Source organism: Calonectris borealis, chromosome 2 (assembly GCF_964195595.1).
Source record: "Calonectris borealis chromosome 2, bCalBor7.hap1.2, whole genome shotgun sequence".
In the NCBI taxonomy this organism is placed as follows: domain Eukaryota; kingdom Metazoa; phylum Chordata; class Aves; order Procellariiformes; family Procellariidae; genus Calonectris; species Calonectris borealis.
Genome location: NC_134313.1, coordinates 68,988,513 through 69,010,725, shown reverse-complemented (window position 1 = coordinate 69,010,725; position 22,213 = coordinate 68,988,513). Strand labels below are relative to the sequence as shown.

The following is a 22,213-nucleotide window of genomic DNA, read 5'->3' as shown; positions in this document are numbered from 1 at the left end:
TTAAGAAGGATCTTTAATGACATTATTAAAAGTTAATACAATGTGTTCTTCCCTTCTCTGCTTAGATAGGGCAGAAAAAAGAAAAAACAAGAGCCAATTAGAGGACCAGGTTAGGTCCTCTAGGTTCTGATGGTATTTCCAATGATTTTTTCAGCTAAGGCTTCTGATGTGTTTTCCTCTCTTTAAAAGACAAATAGTGCTCACACCGTAACTGTATTCTGATTCTCCACTTACTGACAGACCATATTAAAAACTGCAAAATAATGTATCCAACTGCTGAAGAAAAAGATCTTTTCAAAGTGCATAAAAAATACACTTAAAAATGCAAACAAAGTAGTCTTTTGGAGAAAGTCACCAGTGTTACAGTACCAGTTTGGAGAGGTTCATGTCCCGCAGAACTCTCATCACTATGGTTTTCTCTGGCTCTTTGGGATTAGATCTTTTCACTGCTCCAAGTGTTCTTAAAACAGACAGGATATTTCTAAGCCCGAAGTCGTAGTGAACCTTGAAATAATGCATAAACAGAATTAAATATGCTATTGAACTTTTAAAGATGATTAATTTTACAGCTTTTCATATTTTCAACTGGATTTCCAGTTCTGTTGCTATCATATCCTGAAGATATTTTCCAGTGTTGCATGTCCATACCTGCTAAGTGTCCCTTTTGGTGGTAGACTACCACTTTTACAAATCTTCCGTAACAGAGCTGCATCTCCTATCATTTTCCTAAATTCATAATTTGCCAGATGCACAAACAGCAAACCACACATCTTCAGACTACCCTCTGTTTCCTGCTTGTGCAAGGACTGTTGCTATCTTGACATATGGTACTGGGATTCGTGACTAAAAGGGCCAATATCTTGCTGATACAAAGAAACATACTGAAATTATTCAGATACAATTTGTTATATGTGAGCCTATCCTATCCTGTAATTAATGACTGTCTGCTCTGTGGATGGTTTCCTACCAACTTGGTTCAGAATAGAAGGATTTACTTCCAGTAGCCATGTGCATCCTAGAGGTGAATCTAACCAGCTTTGGACTTAGGCAGGTAAGGGCTGGAATATCTTCCCTTTCACTACGGGCGCAGCTGCATATTTGCAGAGCCACACAGAAATATTCAATTAATTTTAGCACTTGTACCTGAACATAGAATTCTGTCTTAGTTAACATAGATTTGAAAATATATGCAAATGTTCTGTAATGTGTTTCCACTTTGACCATTGATGCAAATCCTCGAAGGAAAGCTATCAGGGTAAAGGTTTTAAATTATAAAGTTACCATGCTGCCGGCTGCTTGGAAAACTAAGTAGTAAAGACAGACATGGAAGGAGATAATAAAGATACTCTTGCATTTGGAGAATATCTGCTCCCTCTGATTGATTGGAAATGCTTTTGAGACCAAGTGCATAGACTCTTTTTTACACTATCTGGTGTGCATTGACCTTGGCCAGCTTCCAGATGCCCACCCAGCCACTCTCTCATTCCCTCTCCTCAACAGGACAGGGGGAGAAAAGAAGATGAAAAGAAAGCTCATGGATCAATATAAAGACAGGGAGATCACTTACCAATTACCTTTACAGGCAAAACAGACTTGACTTGAGGAAAAATAATTAAATTTATGGCCGACTAGAATATATTTGGATGGTGAGAAACAAAGACAAAATTAAAACAACACCTTCCTCCCAGCCCCCACCCCTATTTCCCAGGCTGAGAAATTGGAACAATACATTGAGTACAACCCAGAATTTTCAGCAGGAAATAACTTATTGATTAGGTTTGCAGATCATGCTAAGCTGGTGAACTAGACCACAACTAGAGTTCAAAATTACCAAGAGAAATTCAATAAACGATCTATGTATAATGCAATTAAATAAAGACAAGTGCAAAATACTACAAAGATAGAAATAACCAACTGCACAAATAAAGAAGAATAACAACTCTTCTTTATTCAGTTGAGAAACAAGTCAGGTGCAGAAAGCTTTGCAGAAAAATATCTGACATTGGACTGAAGTCACAAACTCCCCAATGACATATCTGCAATTATAGTGGGCAATAAAAATAAAAGTGGCCTTCTTAGGACAGTTCAAAGACATTTCCATTGTAGTTGGCACTTCTGTACTGTGCCCAAAAGTTGGATTCCACACTTGAAGATGAATCCTACTGAAGAGAATTTAGAAAACAAATTAATCAGCTGACTAGAAAACATGCTATATCAGGAAGAAGTAAACCAAAATCTACCATAGAAGTAGGAAGAGCAAAAATGTAGGATGAGTTACGACAAAAGTCTTCAACATGCAAAAAATACCTGCAAAGAGGAAGACAGAAGGAATAGAAAGGAAAAGAAGTAATGGATTTAACTACAGCAAGGGATATTCAAGTTAACTTTTAGGGAAAACTTTGTGACCATAGGAAAATGAAACTTTGGAACAGATTGCCTGGGAAACTGCAGGCTATCTGTCAACGGAAAATGTTAAGGAGAGTCACAAACATTTATAGCAAATTATTTAGCTAAAAATTTTTTTTCCTCCAGAAAGGTAAATGGATGACCCCTCAAGGCTCTATCCAGCCTCATTTTTTATTGTTCAATCAGGTGTCAAGTTGTTACCAGTTGACATCTGAAATGTATGAATATTCAGCCAGGTACTGCCAGGAAATCTCATTTGCAAATGGAAACATTAAGACAAAAAGATTAACAACTTCCTGTGAAGTTCGGAAGGCAGACTATATGTTGATGATGAAGTCTGATATCATTTAGTAAATGATATGTCCTAGTGAAATATCCAGAATCATGACAAGGGCTGATATATTTCTTTTTCTCCTTGCCAGATGACCATCATTGACATACTGGAATGAGTCTAGGAAAGGATGACCAAGTGAGAGGAAAAGAGACAATGGTCAAAATTTGCAACAGGGGAAATGCAACCGTTTGCATAAGGAAAAAATTCTTCACAATGAGAGTGGTCAAACACAGAAAAGGTGCCCAGAGAGACTGAATATATCCACCCTTGGAGATATTCAAAATTCAACAAGTATCTTATCAACCTGCTCTAAATTGACCCATGTGGAGCTAGAAGGTGGACAAGATGACCCCTGGAGGTCCCTTCCAACTTAAGTGAGTCTATGATTCTGTAGAAGTGATGACTTTGTTAAATTTGAAGAAATACTGTCATACCTGTTAGAAAATTTAAAGTAAACTAAAATTACTTTTAAAGACAGATTTTCTGGTGCATTCCAACTGACCTACATGACAGGTGGTTCAAAGCGACCATCATTTATTTTCCTTAATCAGTCTGCCAGTTTTACAACTGCTTTGCCTTTCAGGAATGGCACAGAAAAGCTAGAAATTACTGCCAAATGTGGATTATGAGCTATTTCTTTACTACATCTTTTAACAGCAGGCAAAAGATTGCACTTGGGCAAAATGGACTGCAGTGATATAGTTGATGCTCTTGTAAGGAAGAATTGAAAATCTGCAAATAAAAATCTCAACACTAGAAGCATAGTTTGCTATTGCGGGGAAAAGAAAAAAGGGGTATCAGTGGTTTTCTCCATATGAAAGCACCTTAAACAGATGATCCTCAAATAAGAATTATGGCTTCATTTGCTTTCAAGCTTTGTTAGGTTTTTCTTTTCAGTTTCTATGGCTTTCCCTAATCTGGGTGAGGCTCTGTGGAAGGAGGCAGTAGGGAACTTTGGCTAGAAGTTGTATAACAAAGGCAAATAATTCAGCTTTGGGGGCTCTGTCTCCCAAGGCTTGTGGATACCTTGGGCTTCCTACATTTGCTAAGGACTGTTCTTTTACTTGTATGTTTTTCTTTACTGAAGGAGATGATAGTCACCCGGGGTGCCTTTGGCTATTTGTGAGTCAGAGTTCCTCTTTCTACAGAGTCTGCATTTGTGTGTGTAAACTGTCTGGAGGACTTCAGGTATTCCTTCTGGCAAATTCCTTTTAGATTTTGTGGGAGGTAAATTCAGCTGGTGAATACTTGTTTGTTGTTATTTTGTTCTGTTGACATATATTGCATTTGCTGTAAACAGGCAATGTTCTGCCATTTCCTATTGCATTGATTCTTTATGTGACCCTGTTCTTTCCAGTCAACTGCCCGGATACCCAGCAGTACTTACTTCAAATTTAAAATTTACCATTAAAAATGTAAATAAATAAGTTCCACTGGGAAAGACAGATTAATATGCCTCTAAGAAAGCCTATCTGTGCGTTATATTTCTAGTTTTCTGGCTAGACAGAAGCAATTTGTGTCCCACTGTACTCTTAGAAATATCTACAGTTCATGGGACTCCCATATCTAATCAGATGAACTCATTAGATCTCTCCCTACATACAATCACATATCACGTCAGATGTTTTCCCCAACCTACAACAAACTTCACAAGGAACTTTAGCAAGTCTTTCAAAATATCCCATTACTACTACAACTAACTATGAACAATGGGGGAGGGAGATAACTCAAATTCAAGTGAGGAAGCAGTGAACCCAACTGAAAAGCAAAAGATGCAGTCTGAGATGGAGAAGAGAAACCTCAAGAATGAAAAAGCAGGGTGGAAAGTGGCCCATCTCAAGTGTATGCATGCAGATAAGGAAGGGCTGAGAGGACAGCATCATGGCAGAAGCTCTCACTTTTTTTTTGGGTAACTAGCACAAGTAGGTGACAATTTGAAGTGCCTGTTCACTAATGCACGCAGCATGGGAACAAAACAGGAGAAATTAGAGCTCTGAGTGCAGTTACAGAGTCTACAGTCTAACTGGGAAGGCAGAAATGTGGTGGGATAGCTTACAAGACTGGAGTGCTGCAATGGATGGATACAGGTTCTTTAGGAAGGACAAGCCAGGAGGGCTGGATGGGGAGTTGCCCTTTTAAGTGAAAGAGTGGGAATGCTTTGCCTTAGGATGGCTGATGAGCCAGTTGAGAGCATTTGCGTTAGGATTAGAGGGCCAATCAACACTGTGGCAGATGTCTGCTGCAAACTACCTGATGAGGAAGAACTTGACGAGACTTTCTTCTGACAACCGGAATTAGCCTCATCTTTGCAAGCCCTAGTCCTCACTGGGGGATTGACACACCCCAATATCTGCTGGAAGGGCAACACAGCAGGGCAGAGGCATTCCAGGAGATTTCAACACTGTCTCCAATAACATCCTCACAGATAAAATGGTGACTAGACAGGGTGGTCAGACACTTCAACAGCTTGACCAGAGAGGCTGTACAGTCTCCATCCCTGGAGATACTCAAAGCTCACCTAGACAAGGTGCTGAGCCACCTGCTCTATATGACCCCACTTTGAGCACAGGTATAGGACTAGTTGACCTCCAGAGGTCCCTTCCAAACCCAGTTCTTCTCTGATTTTATAATTATATATAATGGATTTATACAAGAGCAGGACTGTCCAAAGAGCTGCTGACAGGCACAGGTAGGACAAACTAGCATACTACCATGGGTTTGCATAAAATTCAAATATATAAATTCAAATATATAATTGTGATGTAGCTGGGTGTGAGGGCTGTGCCCATGTGCACACCCAGTGCACTTGGTCATTAATTTCCATTAATTAACAGCAAGGAACTCCCTTGCTAGCATCAGCATAGATGAGGCAAAGGACTGACCTGAGAAAAGGTAATTGAGCTACAGCCTGCACAACAAAGCATTTGACTAATTGGTACAGGAGTTCTCCAGATGAAAATTTCAGACAGTTCCACAGAGTCCTCCAGGTAGTTCCTACGATTCCTAGGCCAACTGATAAGCACTACTTAAATGCTTCAATATGTTGATTAACATGCTGAGTGGAGAATCTTGCTGTCTCAGAAACTCAAGGGCAGTTTCTGCTGCAGAAATCAGCAAACTACACAGAGAAACTGTTTCTGCAGATGCAGTAATGGTCATGTACAAAATATTGTACGCCGTTAAGGTAGTTAAAATAAGTTCTGTATACAGTTAAGTTTTGTTTGGGAGTGTGTGTTATTTTTAAGTACTCTCTCCAGGAGTGAAACACTTCCAACACAGTACAAGCAAATCACTTTTGCAGAGGAAGATGGCCAAATTTCTTATGCCTGCTTAAATGTCTCTTCCACACTGAAGGAAATAATCATGTCCAGGACAAAAATGACCACACAAACAGGCAATGAGAAAATTTAATCCTATTGAGGCTAAGCCTGAGGGAAAAAAGAGAGAAAAAAAATTCATATTCAATACTCTGGAGACAACCTATGTTGCTAACTGCTGAAACTGTGCATACACAAATTTTCCTAAACAATGTCTACAAATTCCACTTAAAGAGAGAGCTTTTGGAAAATGATCCCCTGACAAATGCAGCCTATAGGCCTGGTAAGTATAAAACACAGCAGATGACAGGACTGAGAGAATAGGTTGGACAGCAACAAATGGACTAACACTAGCGATGCTAGATCAATACAGGGTGATTCAGATTGCCTAAAAACTAATTTGAAGGCTAATGGAGACACTCTGGGCAATATTACAGGGAAGCCAGTAGCAAATATGACCCTTCAGAAGCCAGTCTACAATATAAAGCTGGTGAGTAAAACTCTCCCAGAAAAAGAAACCTGACAGAAACAAAAATTGGAATCCAGTTTGGTCATATATATTGAGAGTGAAATTACAGAGGTATGGAGAAAGGAAGAGAAAATCCAGATCTGTACTTTTTTGTTTTAACTCTGAAATAATAATGGCAATATGATGCACCATTATCTTATTCTGGTGTAGTCCAAGATTTCTACATGGAAGTCAACAGCGTCAGTAATAAATATGTGGTATAGAACTGAAATAATATAATGGAGAATGTAGTCAATATGCCCAGGTTCATTAGGATCCAACAAAAGCAGGCTCCTCATTTGAGCTGCAACTTACCTACCATTCATATGATCTCTCTTTGAGACCCTCTAGTGGACAGCCACCACAGGGCATTCAAAAGGCAACAACTAATTCTGTTCTTAAAAGCAGCTTTATTTTTTGTTTCTATTTAAATACCCCATATCAAACAGAATAGCACTTTTCTGGTAGCACTCAACAAAACAGTGCCTTATAGGCACTCTTAACTTATTTACAATTCTTACACTGTCTCTCCAATTGGTCTAGTCTTCATAAGTAAGGAGACTGAAAAATGTCCCCTCTATAAAGTTCAGCAGAGCACTATACAACATTCCTCATAACTTCTCCAATAACTGCACTCTGTTTAAAAATCACAAATCAAACTTCCTTTACTACACAAATTAGTTTGAAAAATACAAACAACTTGATGATTTCAGACTCTGTTTCTAGAACTTGAAACCGAAAACTCTAAAAAATTAATAGGTTTATGAGTGTCGAAATAATTATATATTCTATGAAAGTATATTCTCTACATTCCCTTCCAGTGACAGCTTACATTTGGACAAATACTTATTTTACCTGTTTAGATAACTGCTCTTCACAGAGTTTATAGAGTGTATAGAATTTTCGACTAAGGACTTGGTTGTCTCGGAAACCAGCACTTGCCAGCTTGACTCGCATAATAATGCTACGGTCAGGCACCATCATAGCAACTGTGCGAAACTGAATCTTCAGATTTTCTGGAAGTTCCTGTCGTCCTGCATAGCCAGGGTTCTGAAAAACGCAAAATATAAAATAAAATATTATATAATGACAGCAGGATAGGAAGGTTTATCTTTTCTGATAATTATTTGGCAAACACAGAAGCACATGCCAGATTACAAAGGGTAACATGAACATGTCACAATTACGCATCACTACAGAGTTGCCTAAATACTGCAGTTTGTGAAGCATGTGGTATCACACGTGTTATTCGGTGATGCCCAAGACACACAGACATAGACAGACAACCACTTACAGATCTTGTTGGAGCTGTTTTAAATGGTTAGTTCCTCAGGGTCTTGATAGTGTTCAAGTGCTGGAGGTTACTGTCCGTTGTGAGCATTCCCAGACCATTTCAGTGCAAAGTCAGTCAAGCAGTGCAAGCCATTACTGAAACAATTTAAACTAACGGATCTGACCTTTCACTGAAGATGTCCAAGTCATTCATGTGACTACTGCATGGCTCAGCTGTGAGAACAGTAGTCACTGGCTACCTTAAACTCTTCCAGCTGTTTCCAAACTGCCTTCCCACTGGCCTTTGTATGCCACTAATTTGTCCTCTTTTTCAAATTAAAGTGATAACATTAACACCTTTTCAAAGGTAGGAAAACTTGAAATAAAGACAAATGCTTCCACTCTGAGGTGTGGGTATGTAGCCTGCAGTTAAGGAGGGGGAGATACAAAGAGGCTTTTAAGGTATTGTTATGCTTTCCTGCTTCTTTGCCTCCTGTACTGCTAGAAGCAGTCCACAGGCACCAAAGATAAATCTTCAGGAGGCTAGTGAACCAGAGTGAGGGTGGTTTCCTTCATGTCACACAGAAGGATTGTGGTCAAAAGCTCTTCACAGGTGGTGAAATACTGACCAGACCAACTACAGTAGTTCTGGCAGTGGTCAATTACTTCTATTTTATTTTGACAGACTTTGACTAAAGATATGAGGTGGTTGGGTTTACTCTCAATCTGTCAAATATTCAATTAAAAAGCCCTTAAAATATGTAGTTAATGACAATTGCATACTTTAAGTCCTAAGTTCCAGTTAAAAATATGGGGAAGAGAAAATATCATCATTATTATTTGACCAAATTATTGTCAGATTGTATTCACTATTTTCTAACAGACAGTTCCAATGATTTCAACAGGGAAATTTCAACGGGAAATTAAATAGGAAAGATTTTTCACAAAGATGCCATTCATATTCATATTCACACACATACCATAGTCAGAAATATACCAAATTCTCTGTCCATGTCAACAACATCACCATCAGTGAAAATGAACTGAGGTTTCTTATTTTTCTTACACTGAAGTACAATATATATCTGCTGAGCAGCTACTGATAAAACTGGAAGTTCAATGCGGTTAAATTCATCAAAGCAACCCCATGCACCTGACTGGGCTAAACCTAAAAAAGCAAAAAGAAAAATATTCTGTTAAAAAATCAGATCAAACAAGAATAATTTATATATAAAATATAGCATGTTCTATATAACTTAATGTAACATGAGAAGAACAGAGAGTATGAACACAGAGTAAAATGAGAAGTGAGAAGTAAGAACTAAAAATAAATTGGGTTGTGCATTGAAGACACCCAGAAAAAGAATTACCTGTTGGAAGAAAGATATACAAACTTCTTTGCAAAGAATCCTACACTTTTACAGCAACCATAAGGCAGAAAGTGTTCAATAATATTGTATATAGCACCTAGAAGCATAAACATGCATATAGCATGGAAACTCATCTATGCAGGGGGTGAAATTGTCAAAGATGAGCTTGAGAGGCACCTACCTAAATGAAAAGCACAGAATCAAGTTCAGAAATCACTACATTTGTGACAGAAGCATTGTAGCATTTTATAACAATTAACTCATAGGTCAAAAATTGTTGGAGAATAGTATCCTGCTGTTCAAGAGAGAGGAATCTGATGTCACACTTACAACCATTATTTGGAACAGGCCATGGAGTTCTAGAAAGACATTAGTATCCATAAACGTCATGAAACGAATGTCTTTTGGGACAGTTAAGTACTCCTTCTTCTGTATCATGTTAGCAGGATGGAAATAGGAGAGTCTACAGACTTTCTTAGAAGCAGTAGTGGGAAAGCTACGTAATCCCCTGCTATTCCACGTCCATTTCACAAGAGACAAGGCTAGTAAGTCTACGCAGCAACTGCCATCTCCTCCCTTCCCAAAGCCCACACAGGACTAGTATTTCCTATAGCCTGGGTCCAGCAAGGACCTGGATCAGTACTTTAACTGGTGCTATAAACAAATGTTCAGAGGTGCTTAATTCATTCCACTGGGCTGGTGAAGCTCAGTTTGGCTTAACCATTTGAAGGCAGTGCTAAATGGAGAAATAAAGCACATGTCCAAGGCATTTGTGCATTTGCAATGTTGAACAACTATGCCCAGAGCTCCCCCAAATCCCCATACTTCATATGGCAATGCCTATAGCATTGGTAAAATAATTCATACCAAAAAAAAACCCCATACTTTTTCTCTCTCCTTTGTATTGTTTTCCCTTTCGGGTTTTCTGTTCTCTTGTCTTTGCTCTGCCTGTTCTGCTCATATTATCCTTCTTCCCTTCCCTCTACTGTTCCTTGTCTGATCTTCTCTTGCTCTTTAAGACATCCCTCTAGGAACCTTCACCTTACTCCGAATCCCCTTGAGGCCCCTTTTATGTTTCTTCTCTGCCCCTCTTCTACTCTGTCCCACCTTCTACTGTCATCAGCTATTGTAGCCAAATCAATACTTGTCAGTTTTTGCAGATAGCAAAAAAAAGAAAAAAATAGGAAAATAATTCTGACGTTCATGTTTATACTTTTTTCATGTCCATTAATCACTTCTTTTAGTATTGTTGTATTGATTGGTCTTTTTTACCCATTTTTGGAAGAACTCTTTAACAAAATTAGTGGAGTTACATCAGATAAAAACCAGTGGTAGTAGAGCCAAAATTGGCTCCTTAAGATTTGATTCAGCTAGGGCTATACTGCAGATCGCCCATGAAATTCAGTTCAATTCCATATGTAGAGTAATCTTTTTCCTAAACTGCTTCTAACGAATTTCTGTGATAAGGAAAAACATGCTCCAAAAGAAAAGAATTTGAAGAGAATAAAAAGTCACACGGACTTAATTACAAAATTTAAAAGCAAATGTAATATATACAAATACCACAATGCCATAATGAAGCAAAGATTAAAGTAATTCTATAGACAGGTACCAAATTTAAAACATGAAAGACTCAATCCTACTGTCTTCAAAAATAAATAAAGAATGTTCCTTGACTTCACTGGTGTGGCAGCAAGTCCTTTAACTAATATTCTCCCTCTCCTATGAGCAATATCAGGGCCCTGGGATGTACCAATAGGCTTTAATTGCCCTGACCAGCCTTACCTGGGGCTTCCACCCACACTCTCTGTCCTCCAGTCCAGGAGTTCCATTTCAGCTCAGGCAGGTCTGAGTCTTCAGTCTTTGCCTGAGCTATGTTGTATGTAGAGCTGGGCACAGCCCTATCTCTTGTTACGCTGACTTGCTGACTGAACTTCCTGGAGGACCCCAGAACTATCCATAGTCTTACCTCCAGCCCTGCCTCCTGCTGCTTCTGACTGAACTTCCTAGATGGACCTTGGACCCAGCCTGTTATTTCACCTTGTCTGATGGTCACTGGACAGCTGATGGAACAAGCTGTCACCAGCCTGCCCTGCTCAGGCACTGTGGGACTGTGCCCTGGTCAGTCAAGTCCCTGCCCCTGCCTGTGTGGTGGTCACCATTGGCTCCTGGCTTGTCTTCCCTCATGGAGCTGCCCCACTCTTGCTGGTCCCTGCTGAAAAATTCTTGCAGAGATTTTTCAAGTACATTTGGTCCCTTTTGTTACATGTGTTATGTGACTATTAGGATCCATTCTAAAACAAAAAAAGTTTTTGATACTTTGTTTATTAAACATCAATATCTACTCTTTGGGATACAACAACAAAAAGCCCTAAAGCTGGACATTCTTTAAGAAAGAGAGTTTGTTCTATATAATATTGTCTCTTACACTTACTATCCCTATATTAAAGACTTTTGAAATTAATTTCTCTACAGAATGGTGAGGTGAGGTTCTAGCCAAACAATTTTTTCCTTGGGAAAGGAAAAAAATATTCACTTGTTCTGTAATGCCACCTGCTGCATGGAGTTAGGAAACCTGACTCTCAAGGCAAGGCAATATCCCACAGCTTTGAATAAATTCAGTTCTTGCAAAATTATTTCATTCTGATGGTGTTAAAAAGAAAAAGGAAGGAAAATGCACATGCATGCATACACCCACACCCACCCCCACACATAAGCAAAGGCGCAGCAAGAAAACTGCCAGCTGTGTAACAGCTTAGAGACAACGTAATTTTGTTGTGCCCTGTCAAGCTGTGCATTAATTGCTGTCCCCACACAGAACATAGTATGGTAATCAAATACAGAAATGGAGTAAAAGCAGAAAATAAAGGACAAGACTAAAGAGATCTTTACCTATGTCTACGAAATGTGACACACACACACACAAATCAGTACAGCTATCCTACAAACCTGGTCCTCACATGATACAAGAATCACACAGCATAGCTACTTCAAAATGCATCCCTGCAGTACAGTGCCATGTCCCTTTCCACGTCGGTGACCCTATGGCCTATGCGCAGCTGGGTGGCCCGACCCTTGAATGCTACACTGAGGCCACAGTCCCCAGTGCAGGTACTAGGGCCACACACATGAAGAAAGTATGTTGCAGCCTACTGTGACAACCCCTGTTCTGCCAGGTGACCTAAGGGGCCCTATGTGCTGCTCCACACTGGGAGGTCTGGCTAAAAACAGGGTGACAGTGCAGTAATTAATCATGACAAAGCAGCTATAAACTCTCTTTTGTATTGAAACGACACATCTCTTAAGATTTTACACAGGGGTAGAACTATAGTGACATAATTCTAAGCAAATTTCACTAAACCAGAACTCTGTCTAGCCAAAATGCAGCCCAGAAGCAGTAAGCTACAAGGTACTCATTGGTCCTGAAAGAATTTACAGAGTTCCATACTCATTTATTCACCTTCTGAGTAAAGATAAATATCAAATCTAATATTAAATATTGCATTAAATATCAAATCACAAAAAGGTACCTCAGATAAGACTGGAGTTTTTTGATTGTAACTATAGAAAACAGAAACAAAGCAAATATGACTTTTATACTCATCTACAGACAACCACAGACAAAAGGTTTCCTAAAGGGTATTCACCAACACTTTTCAGTAACAGTGATGAAGTACCCCTGATTTGCTATTGCTGGGCAATTTTAACACTGAATTTGATATAATAGAAAACTTGAAAATTCACCTTCTCACTTGCTGCCCTAGTACTTTCATGGGTTACCTCTGGTCTAATTCAGATGACCAGTTATATCTGAACCTATTTTTTGGTTCAAATTTCAAAAATAAAACTATCAAAGATGAAAGTCCAGGCCTTGGACATCTTGACTAGACCATCTGCGTGTGAATAGCTGGAGTCGCACAGGAAAACAAAAGAGACAGGAAGACAGAGAAACAGGGAGACAGAACCTCAGGTCTGAGCCAACCAGAAGAACTTTAAATTATAATTTTATAGTATACAATATATTGCTATGTTATATATATAATAATATAACATATTATATTATATTATAGCAATATTATACATTGTTATCTTATATATACTATATAACTGTTATTATAATATTGTTATTATATAATGTTATAGTATTGTTATTATATAATATAATATATTATATTATATTTTTCTATGTCTTTATTCTGAAGATCAAACTTATTGTCCTTACAGAAAAAATCTGGAAACATGGCTGCAGACATGACAACACCACCTCCACATCCCCTTTTTCTCCTCACTGCTAAATCTGCTAATATCTGATAACTTGACCCACAGCATGAGATGAAGTGAAAAGTTTGGAAGAGGAAACACTGGTGATGGAGTACAAAACCTACCACAGACGTGGAATTTTGAAGAATTTCTCAATGTGTGCACTAAAATATGTAGTACGTTTCATAAGAACTTTCTTATCAGTCTGCATGAAAGCACTTCTACAGCTGTGAAGAACTATCCTTCTTTTCCATAAAGATCTCATATGCATTAAAGAATTTTTCTCTAAACTCACTTTGCTCCTCCTATTAAACCAAAAAAGAGCTCATTTCCTTCCCCGACTTCAGTATATCCACTCTTCAAAAAATACCAAATATCTTAAAGATGTTTCAATATAAAAACTGTGATTCCAAGCCAGGCCCTTCCAAGTTGGGAATATAAGTCCAAAGCAACTGGTGCCCTTCACAAATGAAAGCATCAATGACTTATGTAAGAACAGAATCTTACTTTTCCTCCCAGACACACAACAGTCTGATGAATGCTGGAAAAATCACCTATCCAGGCACTGTTCAGCTGGATCTATTATCTAATTCCCAGGCAACACCATCCCACTAGCAAATTGACTGAGGTAAGCAGTCACAGGCATCATGGTCGCCTGAGCACCATTTTCTTGAGTTCTATAAGCACCTTTTCTAACTCATATTAAACACCAGCATGCCACTAAATGAGGCAGCCAGATAACAAGGACACATTACACAGTATTACTTAGCTTTTGTTGCATATGATGACAACACTACACGGAAAATGGTCAGCTTATAGAAAACAACAAAGGAAGCTGAGCCCTAAAACTCAGCTCATGTTCTTAGACACAAAAATTGTGCCCAGTTTTACTAAAAGAAGGCAATGACAAGCTGCAGTATCGTTATTGCCTCAATCTGAAATGACAAAGGTTAAGTTACCAAACTGCTCAGGGTAAGAAGGCAGAAACAGAGCAAGGATACAGAGGCTAGGTGTCTGGGTTGACACAAGTCAGTAAGAGTTTAATACAAAGAAGTGAAATCACCAAGGAGTTGGCAAAAAAGGTGGTAACATAAAGAGATACAAACTTTCTCACAGAAGGAGCAGAGAGGAAAAAGGCAACAGCTTGGTGAGATCAAAGACAAACCCACTCCAAGGAGAAACAAAGGCTGACATCCCCCCTCCGGACTGATGACTGCAGGAACAGCAGAGACCCAGTAGATGACTGCGCTTGGCATTATGAGCATATTCATGCTTAGTCAGACAGCAAGCTGGTCCCAGCCCTCTTCTGTTTATTACCAACAAGTAAAACAAACTTGGGACAGCTCAGTCTAGCTCTTCTGTCACGGGTCATGGCTCAGAGGAATAGGGGATGAAAGCTGGCTGAGGCAAAGAAAGCAAGAATGGAAATGTTTCTTTCTTATCTATTTTCACGTCCTAATAAATGGAGCTAATGTGTTCAATTAGTGAGAAGCAGGGCATTCTGCAGAATGCACAGACAGCTACAAGACTTCTGAGTCATGATTAGAAAAACTTGTCAAACTGGTTAAATCATTTTTTCCCTTCTTTCTCTGCTCTACTTCTTCCCCTTTCCCTCTTTTTGATATGGCCATTGAAGAAAGTTAACAAGTTAATGAGGCCTAAAAATATCTGTAAAAGAACAAAACGATTAGGAAGAAGAACAGTAGTCCAGTGAAGTCAGTACAAGTACTGCTTTTAACTTAGTTCTTCCCAAATACATACTATTGGTCTTCTTGATCTAACTCAGCCACAAACAAACCCAGTAAGACCACAGAAGAGATAAGAGAGAAATATGGAAAATCTTTTCACAATTAATTACAAAATCACCTTAATCCAAACCTGGCGTATCTTTCAGGCTTTCTATCTCCATTAGAAAAGCTTAATTGGATATTTTTAAGCTCTTAAATAAGAAGCCAAAGACAAAAGTTAGTTCTATTAAAATCTTGGCCAGCTTTGCTGGCTTCTTAATTAAAACTAGAAATGATCTCCAGGTTATATTTTAACCTTCAGGAGATATCACAACAATGAAAATTATGTTTATGATACCTCATGTTACATTTAAGAGCCCACCACTCACAGAAAATGGTGTGTTCTGTGGTCTGCCAGTCCATAGAACCAATAATAGCTATATACAAGAAAATAGACATAATGGAGTCCACAGATATTGGATCACCTGATCACTGTTTGCAAAACTGACTTCAAAGCTCTGCTTATCATGAAAAGTTATCAGAGTTTGACCACTATCTCATTTTCCTGGTTTCAAAAGAGTTCTAGAGTTCGAAATAAGACACTGCACCACTTTGCATGTTTCCCTGCCTTGGACAACATCATCGAGCTCCTTGCTCGATACAAAATGGCAAGGGAGGGCTAAATATCCTCCCCCTTGGGATGTGTGGGATAGAAGTGTAAAGAAAATAAGTAGAAAGGATTAAAAGGGAAACGGAGAAGAGCACAAAGATAGGAAACACCCTCCAAGAATATATATAAAAAAAAAAACAACTGGAAAGCATGCAGGAAGAAAAAAGGAAAAAAAAGGAGAAATAACCAAATATCAGGAAAAGTTGATGAACAACTGGAAATAAGAGGAAACAGAGAAGGACATATCCTACTAATCATTGCTATCTCACTAGTGAAGAGACAAAATCTTATGACTCTAAAATGAACAAACCAGATTATTTCTTACCTTTATAGATACGGCCAAGTCCTCTGTAGTCCATTTGGTCTGAACAATTGAAAACAACAACATATTTTCCCAGGCATTTGCCCATGTCTTTAGTTGTCTCTGTTTTCCCTGTCCCTGCAGGTCCTGCTGGTGCACCACCCATACTCATGCCCAGGGCCTGTGCCAGAGTGATGTAACACCTAGAGACAGAAGAGAGAGTTCTATTTATCTTTTTCTACTATTAATTACTTGAAGTCCATTAATGTAACCACAGCAGTTGGGGAAGGGGGCAGAAATGGGTGTGCTTCCCTGTGGTAAGTCCTCAGTCACCCCCTTTGCACACTGTGAAGCTGGGTTACCAGGTACCACCTTTGCTCCACCTGCAGAAAAGCAGGCGTCCTGCAACAGCCCAGGAAATGCACAAACCAATTCTAAATGCTGAATACCAAAATACTGTAGTATTGTGATTTTCTCACACTAATCATATGTCCTCCCTCCACGACTCAGCCTTATGCTGCAGTACCCAGACCTCCTGGGTTTCTGCCTTTTTCCCCATCTTCATACTCTCTCCCCAGCACACACAAGATGGGCTCTCTGGTCTGCCAAAAGGAAGGCACAGAGGCTGGAAGCAGCTCCTGCTCCTGCCATTTCCCTACCAGCATGCCAAACCAGAGCAAAGCTGCCAGACACATTAGGTCTTTGAGTCCCAGGAGGAGAATGGACGAGGAGGAAGACTGTAATGGGCAATGGAGAAAGAAGAGGAGGGACCCATGAATCCTAGGATCATCTTCTGCTTCAGCCTCCGTCCTGGGTTGACATCCCCAGGTTTAAATCTCACCTCCCCAGATGGTGCAGAGACTACTGAAGGGTGTAGGAAGACTGCTGTTCTAACCTACAATGCTCCAAAATCCCAGTAAACCCATTTTAATACTGTGAAACTCAATAGCTTTAGTATATATCTGGGGACAGAAAACGGGCACTGAAAAAAAACAAACGATGCCAGCTAGTATCACTTCCTATAAAATAATACAGTACTCATTCTAATGTAATAGCAGTAATAATGCTTTATCACCTTATTACTCAGTAATCAGTTAACAGGCTCTCAGTTAACACAGAAAAAATACCACTCCTAACAATTCTGCTACTGAAAATGAGGTAAGGGCAAATTGTATGCATAGTTACAAGTCCTAAATAGAACTTGCATTTTATTTTTTGTCTCTGCCATGACATGGTCTGTGTCTGACATGATGTTTAGGAGCACTCAATTTCAGTCCCATTATCTTAATGCAATGTATTATTGCCAGTGTGTATTATCATGTGCTTTGGGAATCTTTCTGAAGACAAAATCATTAGCCAAACAGTACTTGACTCCAGGTTGATTAATGGAAAGCAAAGATATCATTACCTGAAAGCTGTCAGAAGCTCATACAAGTCCATATAACAATATTAAAAATATTAAAATGGAAAAAGCCCATAAGGGGAATAAAACCTGTTCTTATACAATACTGCTTAGGTACATAAGTTTCTCATGCAAACACTAGAAAACATCTCTGCTTCAAATACTCTTTCAATATATGACAGTGGATAGCCACCAATCCCTGAAGCTCTGTTTGGCTCTTCCTAGGTTTGCCCAAAGACAGATACCTCTGCTCTTTTTTGTTGTTATTATAATAGTTTAAACTCATTCAGAAGACTCATTTTCTTCAATAATGTCACCCTGTGCTAGTTTTCAATCTCGTGTGACATAGCACCTTGACTCAGTCCCTAACCAATTAGGTTGCATTTTAATTCTGTAAACAAATTTTGAATGACAACACTTTCTTGATACTGTCTCTCCCAGTGGGCAAAAATATTGTCTGTGTGGTAGTGCTGCCATACCCAGTAATCAACTGCATGTTTACTGCTGCAAACAGATCTCTATCTAACATAGGAACAGTAGGGTACATAACATAGAATTCAGCAGATGTGTGTTACATTAAAAGCCAGGTATCCAAGCATAGGGTTTTGGCTCTTTTAAATAGCTCACTGGTCATAATTTTGGTTCAGAAAATGGCAAAAGTCTGAAATCTCACTAGTAAATAAAATCTAGTAGTACAGAGAGTGCAAGGACAGTTCCAACATTAATTCAATGGCCTGCAGTCATTCTTCACACAACAAACGACTGAACGGTATTCTGACATTCCTATCCACACTTCAAAGAACAAGCTCTGGCATAGTAAACACATCTGCCTCTTACCTAGCTGAAGCACTACCAAGTACTTTAGAAAAATATGCATCTAATGGAGTTTGTACTGTGCTGTATAACTAACACTCCAGCAATAAAAATTTCTCCTTATGTTTTGCCCTCAGAGCTTTTTCTGTGTTTGTAGTCCTGTAATTCTCCATAGGCCTTGCTTAAAATCATATGGGCACTAGTTATTCAATGCTATGTCCTGAGTTACTGCTTTTTCCTCTAGGGTGACTTCAAATGAATCACTTGCCATAATCCAAAATTCTCATGCAACTACTAGCTTACTGAAAGCAACAATATATTGGTTTTTAGATCCACTCTGTTTAGGCTGCTGAAGTGTATGGCATTCAGCTATATTTATCTTGAGCACAAGTAAGTTTTTCAATGCCTCCTACAGCACATATAGCTCAAGCAAACACTCAAAGAGAATTCAAGACCCCTCCTAGGTGTGCCTGCCTTCGCTAGCTAAGCACTGGCCTCTGCTGTTCGCCATCAATATTGCAGCACTATAGTGCAACCAAAGAAAGAATTGTGACTCATGACAGTTAAAGGAATTAAGTCAAAGGAATTAAGTCTTAGCTCCAGTACTATGCACTGCATTCTTTTTATAACTACCTGTCAGTTAAGGGAGTTATAACAAGCCTGTCTGTACACCCTAAGTATTCATTGCAGTAGGTGAACTCTACATCAGTGATTTGGATAATGCATTTATCTAAGTCTTCAAGAAAATAAAATCGAGACTGTTTTTGCCATTCAAAATCAGACGGAGATTTAATGTTCATACGGACCTATAATGAAAAAGAAAAATCATTAATACAGAAATGAAACAGTATAACAAATTCATTTTAAATTCCATGCAGAAAAAAGTCTATGCATAAATTCAAAAGCTGCAAGAACAAGCACAGAATCTGTCAGGAGTCAAGACATCCAGAATTATCTTTTCAAACCTGTCTATGACATGCCCAGAACTTTTTGACCACTTTGATTTTCCTCTAAATTGTGTATAGAGATTATGAATTGTGTCTCACAGAGATATTGAAGAACAGTGATGGAAAACTTCATAAAAAAATAAGTAACAATACTGGTTACACTGCATGGTTATCTGGTGCCATTACTCACAGAAATACTGAATTGTGGACAACACCTGAATATATTGTATACACGTCTATGTCTTTGTTTACTTGGGATGTATTTTTCAGTATGAACTTGCCACACACATATTTAGATTTGTGGCAGATTAAAAGATCTTGATTCATCATTTTTGACACTTGATCTCAAAACCACTGGCCTCTTATGGAATAGGTAGTCCTGGTTACCAGCCTTGCAGACATGGTGTAAGGTGAAGAGGATGTTCTGGATTCTCAGCCACTTCCTTCTACTTTCTCTCAACCACAAAAGGATGTGTTTAGCAGGGAATAGAACTTTGAGAATAGAATTTTGAGAGAAAAGGATAATATTACATGTACCAATTAAGAATCCGTTCCCCAGTTTTGGACTTGCCCCCTCCTTTATTTCACATACAGACCCTTTAAATTTAACCAACTTTCTATGATTTAATTTTATTACAATATGATATTAAATTAATTGATAATGAAATGTCAAATTAAGAAAATAATTATGAAAATAAATTAAAAATTACGGGCAGAGGATAAAATCCCATGCCTATCTTAGAAGCTGGCAGTTTTCTTTCTAACTTTCAGTATTTTTCTTTATGATTTTCTATCTTTCTTTACACATGCACTTAATTTTTATCTTTCTAACATGCATGCATAAATTAAACAATGCAATATTGAATTATTGACCTTTGCATCATGCAAGCTTTTTGAAAGTTATTTTAATTTCATTTTTATAATTATAGTTTCGTGTATTCAATATACTTATCTAAAGGAAGTCTGATGCAACTCAATTATAAGAAAATTTAAAATATCTGTTCTGGTTATTGCTGCTACCCTTTTCAAATATATGGAGTCTCACCACTTTAACCTTTGAATAACTATTACCTTAAATCAACACATAGGCTGGGCTGGAAATCACATGATTGATAGCAATAGTAAAGGGACTTTTTTTCCTTTTACATTTGAATTAAATAATGTATTAAATTTTCCATTTGAGAGAATAGTTTAATTTTAAAAGTTAAACTCCTTTGCTCACAGTGAATTTATGCATGATGGGTATCAACAACCATTTTAAAAACTGAAGTTTGAACTTATGAACATATGTATATATAATTCACCCCATCTCTGCATGACATCTATACGAAATCAAACTAAATATAGCAAACTATGCTGTATCACAGCACTAATGTCAGAGCTACTCAAAGAGAATGGATTGTAAGATTTGTTTATGATTTTTTTATATGTGCAAAAACTTCCATATAGAAAGGCCCTTAAAGGTTTTCAAAAACTTACCAAATCATCAAAGATATCCTTCTGGTGCACATGAATGGTGATTAAAGTTTCATATTTTGTGCGCTCCATTCTTGTCAGATTGTGTGTTGTCATGTCAATCAAATCATTTAAAAGTTCCAGAAACTTCTGATTTGTTGTGTGCATTACCTTTTCCACATAGTAAGAACAGCCATATTAATACAAACATCATTTTTTCTTCCAACGTTTAGAATAAAAAATAAAAAACATCAGCAAACGTATGGGCCCATGACATCTATGATCTGCTTTGTGTTTATTAGGCTTGGAACCCTAAATTTGGATTTGCAGGCTGCCCTCCATGCATGCATTCTTAGCCCAACAGAGTACAATAAGGTTATATCTAGATAAACAGGTCACATCATAAGATTTTATTCCAAGACTGTTGTTCCTCCTAGTCTACATTACATCTTCAGCTGATTGCATCCCTGCATATTTTCAGAACCATCAGTCTCTGGTTTTCGGTATTGCACATCAGCGCAAGCAGTATCTACTCTTTAGGGGGAACAGGAACCTGGACATCTATCACATCCTCTAACCAGAGGAGGAGGAAAATGTAGTGTAATTTTAGATGCCAATGCTAAAATAATAATTTCTTTTGTGGCACCAGATCCTGTTACAAAACTGATTGACTGCCTATACAATATTGACTTAGGTAAACAGCATCAGCCTCTGTCAGTGATGTTCCTGTTACACACCAAATTATAAAGCGCTGAGGTTTCAGAAAGGGCAGCTCATATATACTCCTGTTCCAAATGTATGAGAGAACAATCACACTAGCTTTCTGTAAATATACACAAAGCCTAAAACTCACACTGTTTGCTGAGAAAAAATGCTAAAAACACTGCAAAACTAACAGAGAACTAAACAATCTCCCTACCCCCCAAACACACACACAGAGTTCATTCTAAGTAAATGAAAGTTGTTTTCTAGTTAATGCAAAAGAATCTTTGCGTCTAGTTAGTATATGAACTGGAGTGGACTAAAAGCAGGTCTATGCCCTTTTTAAGCTTTGTCCAATGCAGAAAATGTAGCACTAAGTGGTCTCCTCCATAGTCTAGAGTCTTTGTTTTCATCCAATATCAAAGTACAGCATTTACTTTTATGGTAGGATGATGTTATTAGTTCTTAGTCCAATCTCACTGTATATTCTTGATTAATGGTAATTTGCAACTCTTTAGTTCACATCCTCTCCTTCCTCCTTCATAGATTCAGTGTTAGTAATAACACCTTGGTGTTAACAGGATCTTCTCTTCATGTTTGAGATTAAACCAGCAACTCCTCAAATGGCTTCTATTCTTTCCCTTCCCCCAGAAAAGAGCTCATCCACTGAAGAATCTAACACACTGTTACAGTAGACCAATGCCCATGAAGCACAGTTATTTCCCCAAA

At 38.3% G+C, this 22,213-nt stretch overlaps 1 protein-coding gene across 1 annotated transcript in view; it reads right to left on the bottom strand.

Moving 5' to 3' along the window:
- Nucleotides 1-22,213, bottom strand: part of LOC142078944 (dynein axonemal heavy chain 5-like) — a 174,753-nt gene that overhangs the window by 94,429 nt on the left and 58,111 nt on the right. Inside the window, exons 39-44 of the mRNA XM_075142294.1 lie at nucleotides 20,807-20,953; nucleotides 19,014-19,186; nucleotides 16,190-16,368; nucleotides 8,818-9,005; nucleotides 7,421-7,615; nucleotides 370-504 (exon numbers count right to left, since the gene is read on the bottom strand). Coding sequence (XP_074998395.1) covers nucleotides 370-504; nucleotides 7,421-7,615; nucleotides 8,818-9,005; nucleotides 16,190-16,368; nucleotides 19,014-19,186; nucleotides 20,807-20,953 — 1,017 coding nt within the window. The remainder of the gene's footprint in view (nucleotides 1-369; nucleotides 505-7,420; nucleotides 7,616-8,817; nucleotides 9,006-16,189; nucleotides 16,369-19,013; nucleotides 19,187-20,806; nucleotides 20,954-22,213) is intronic.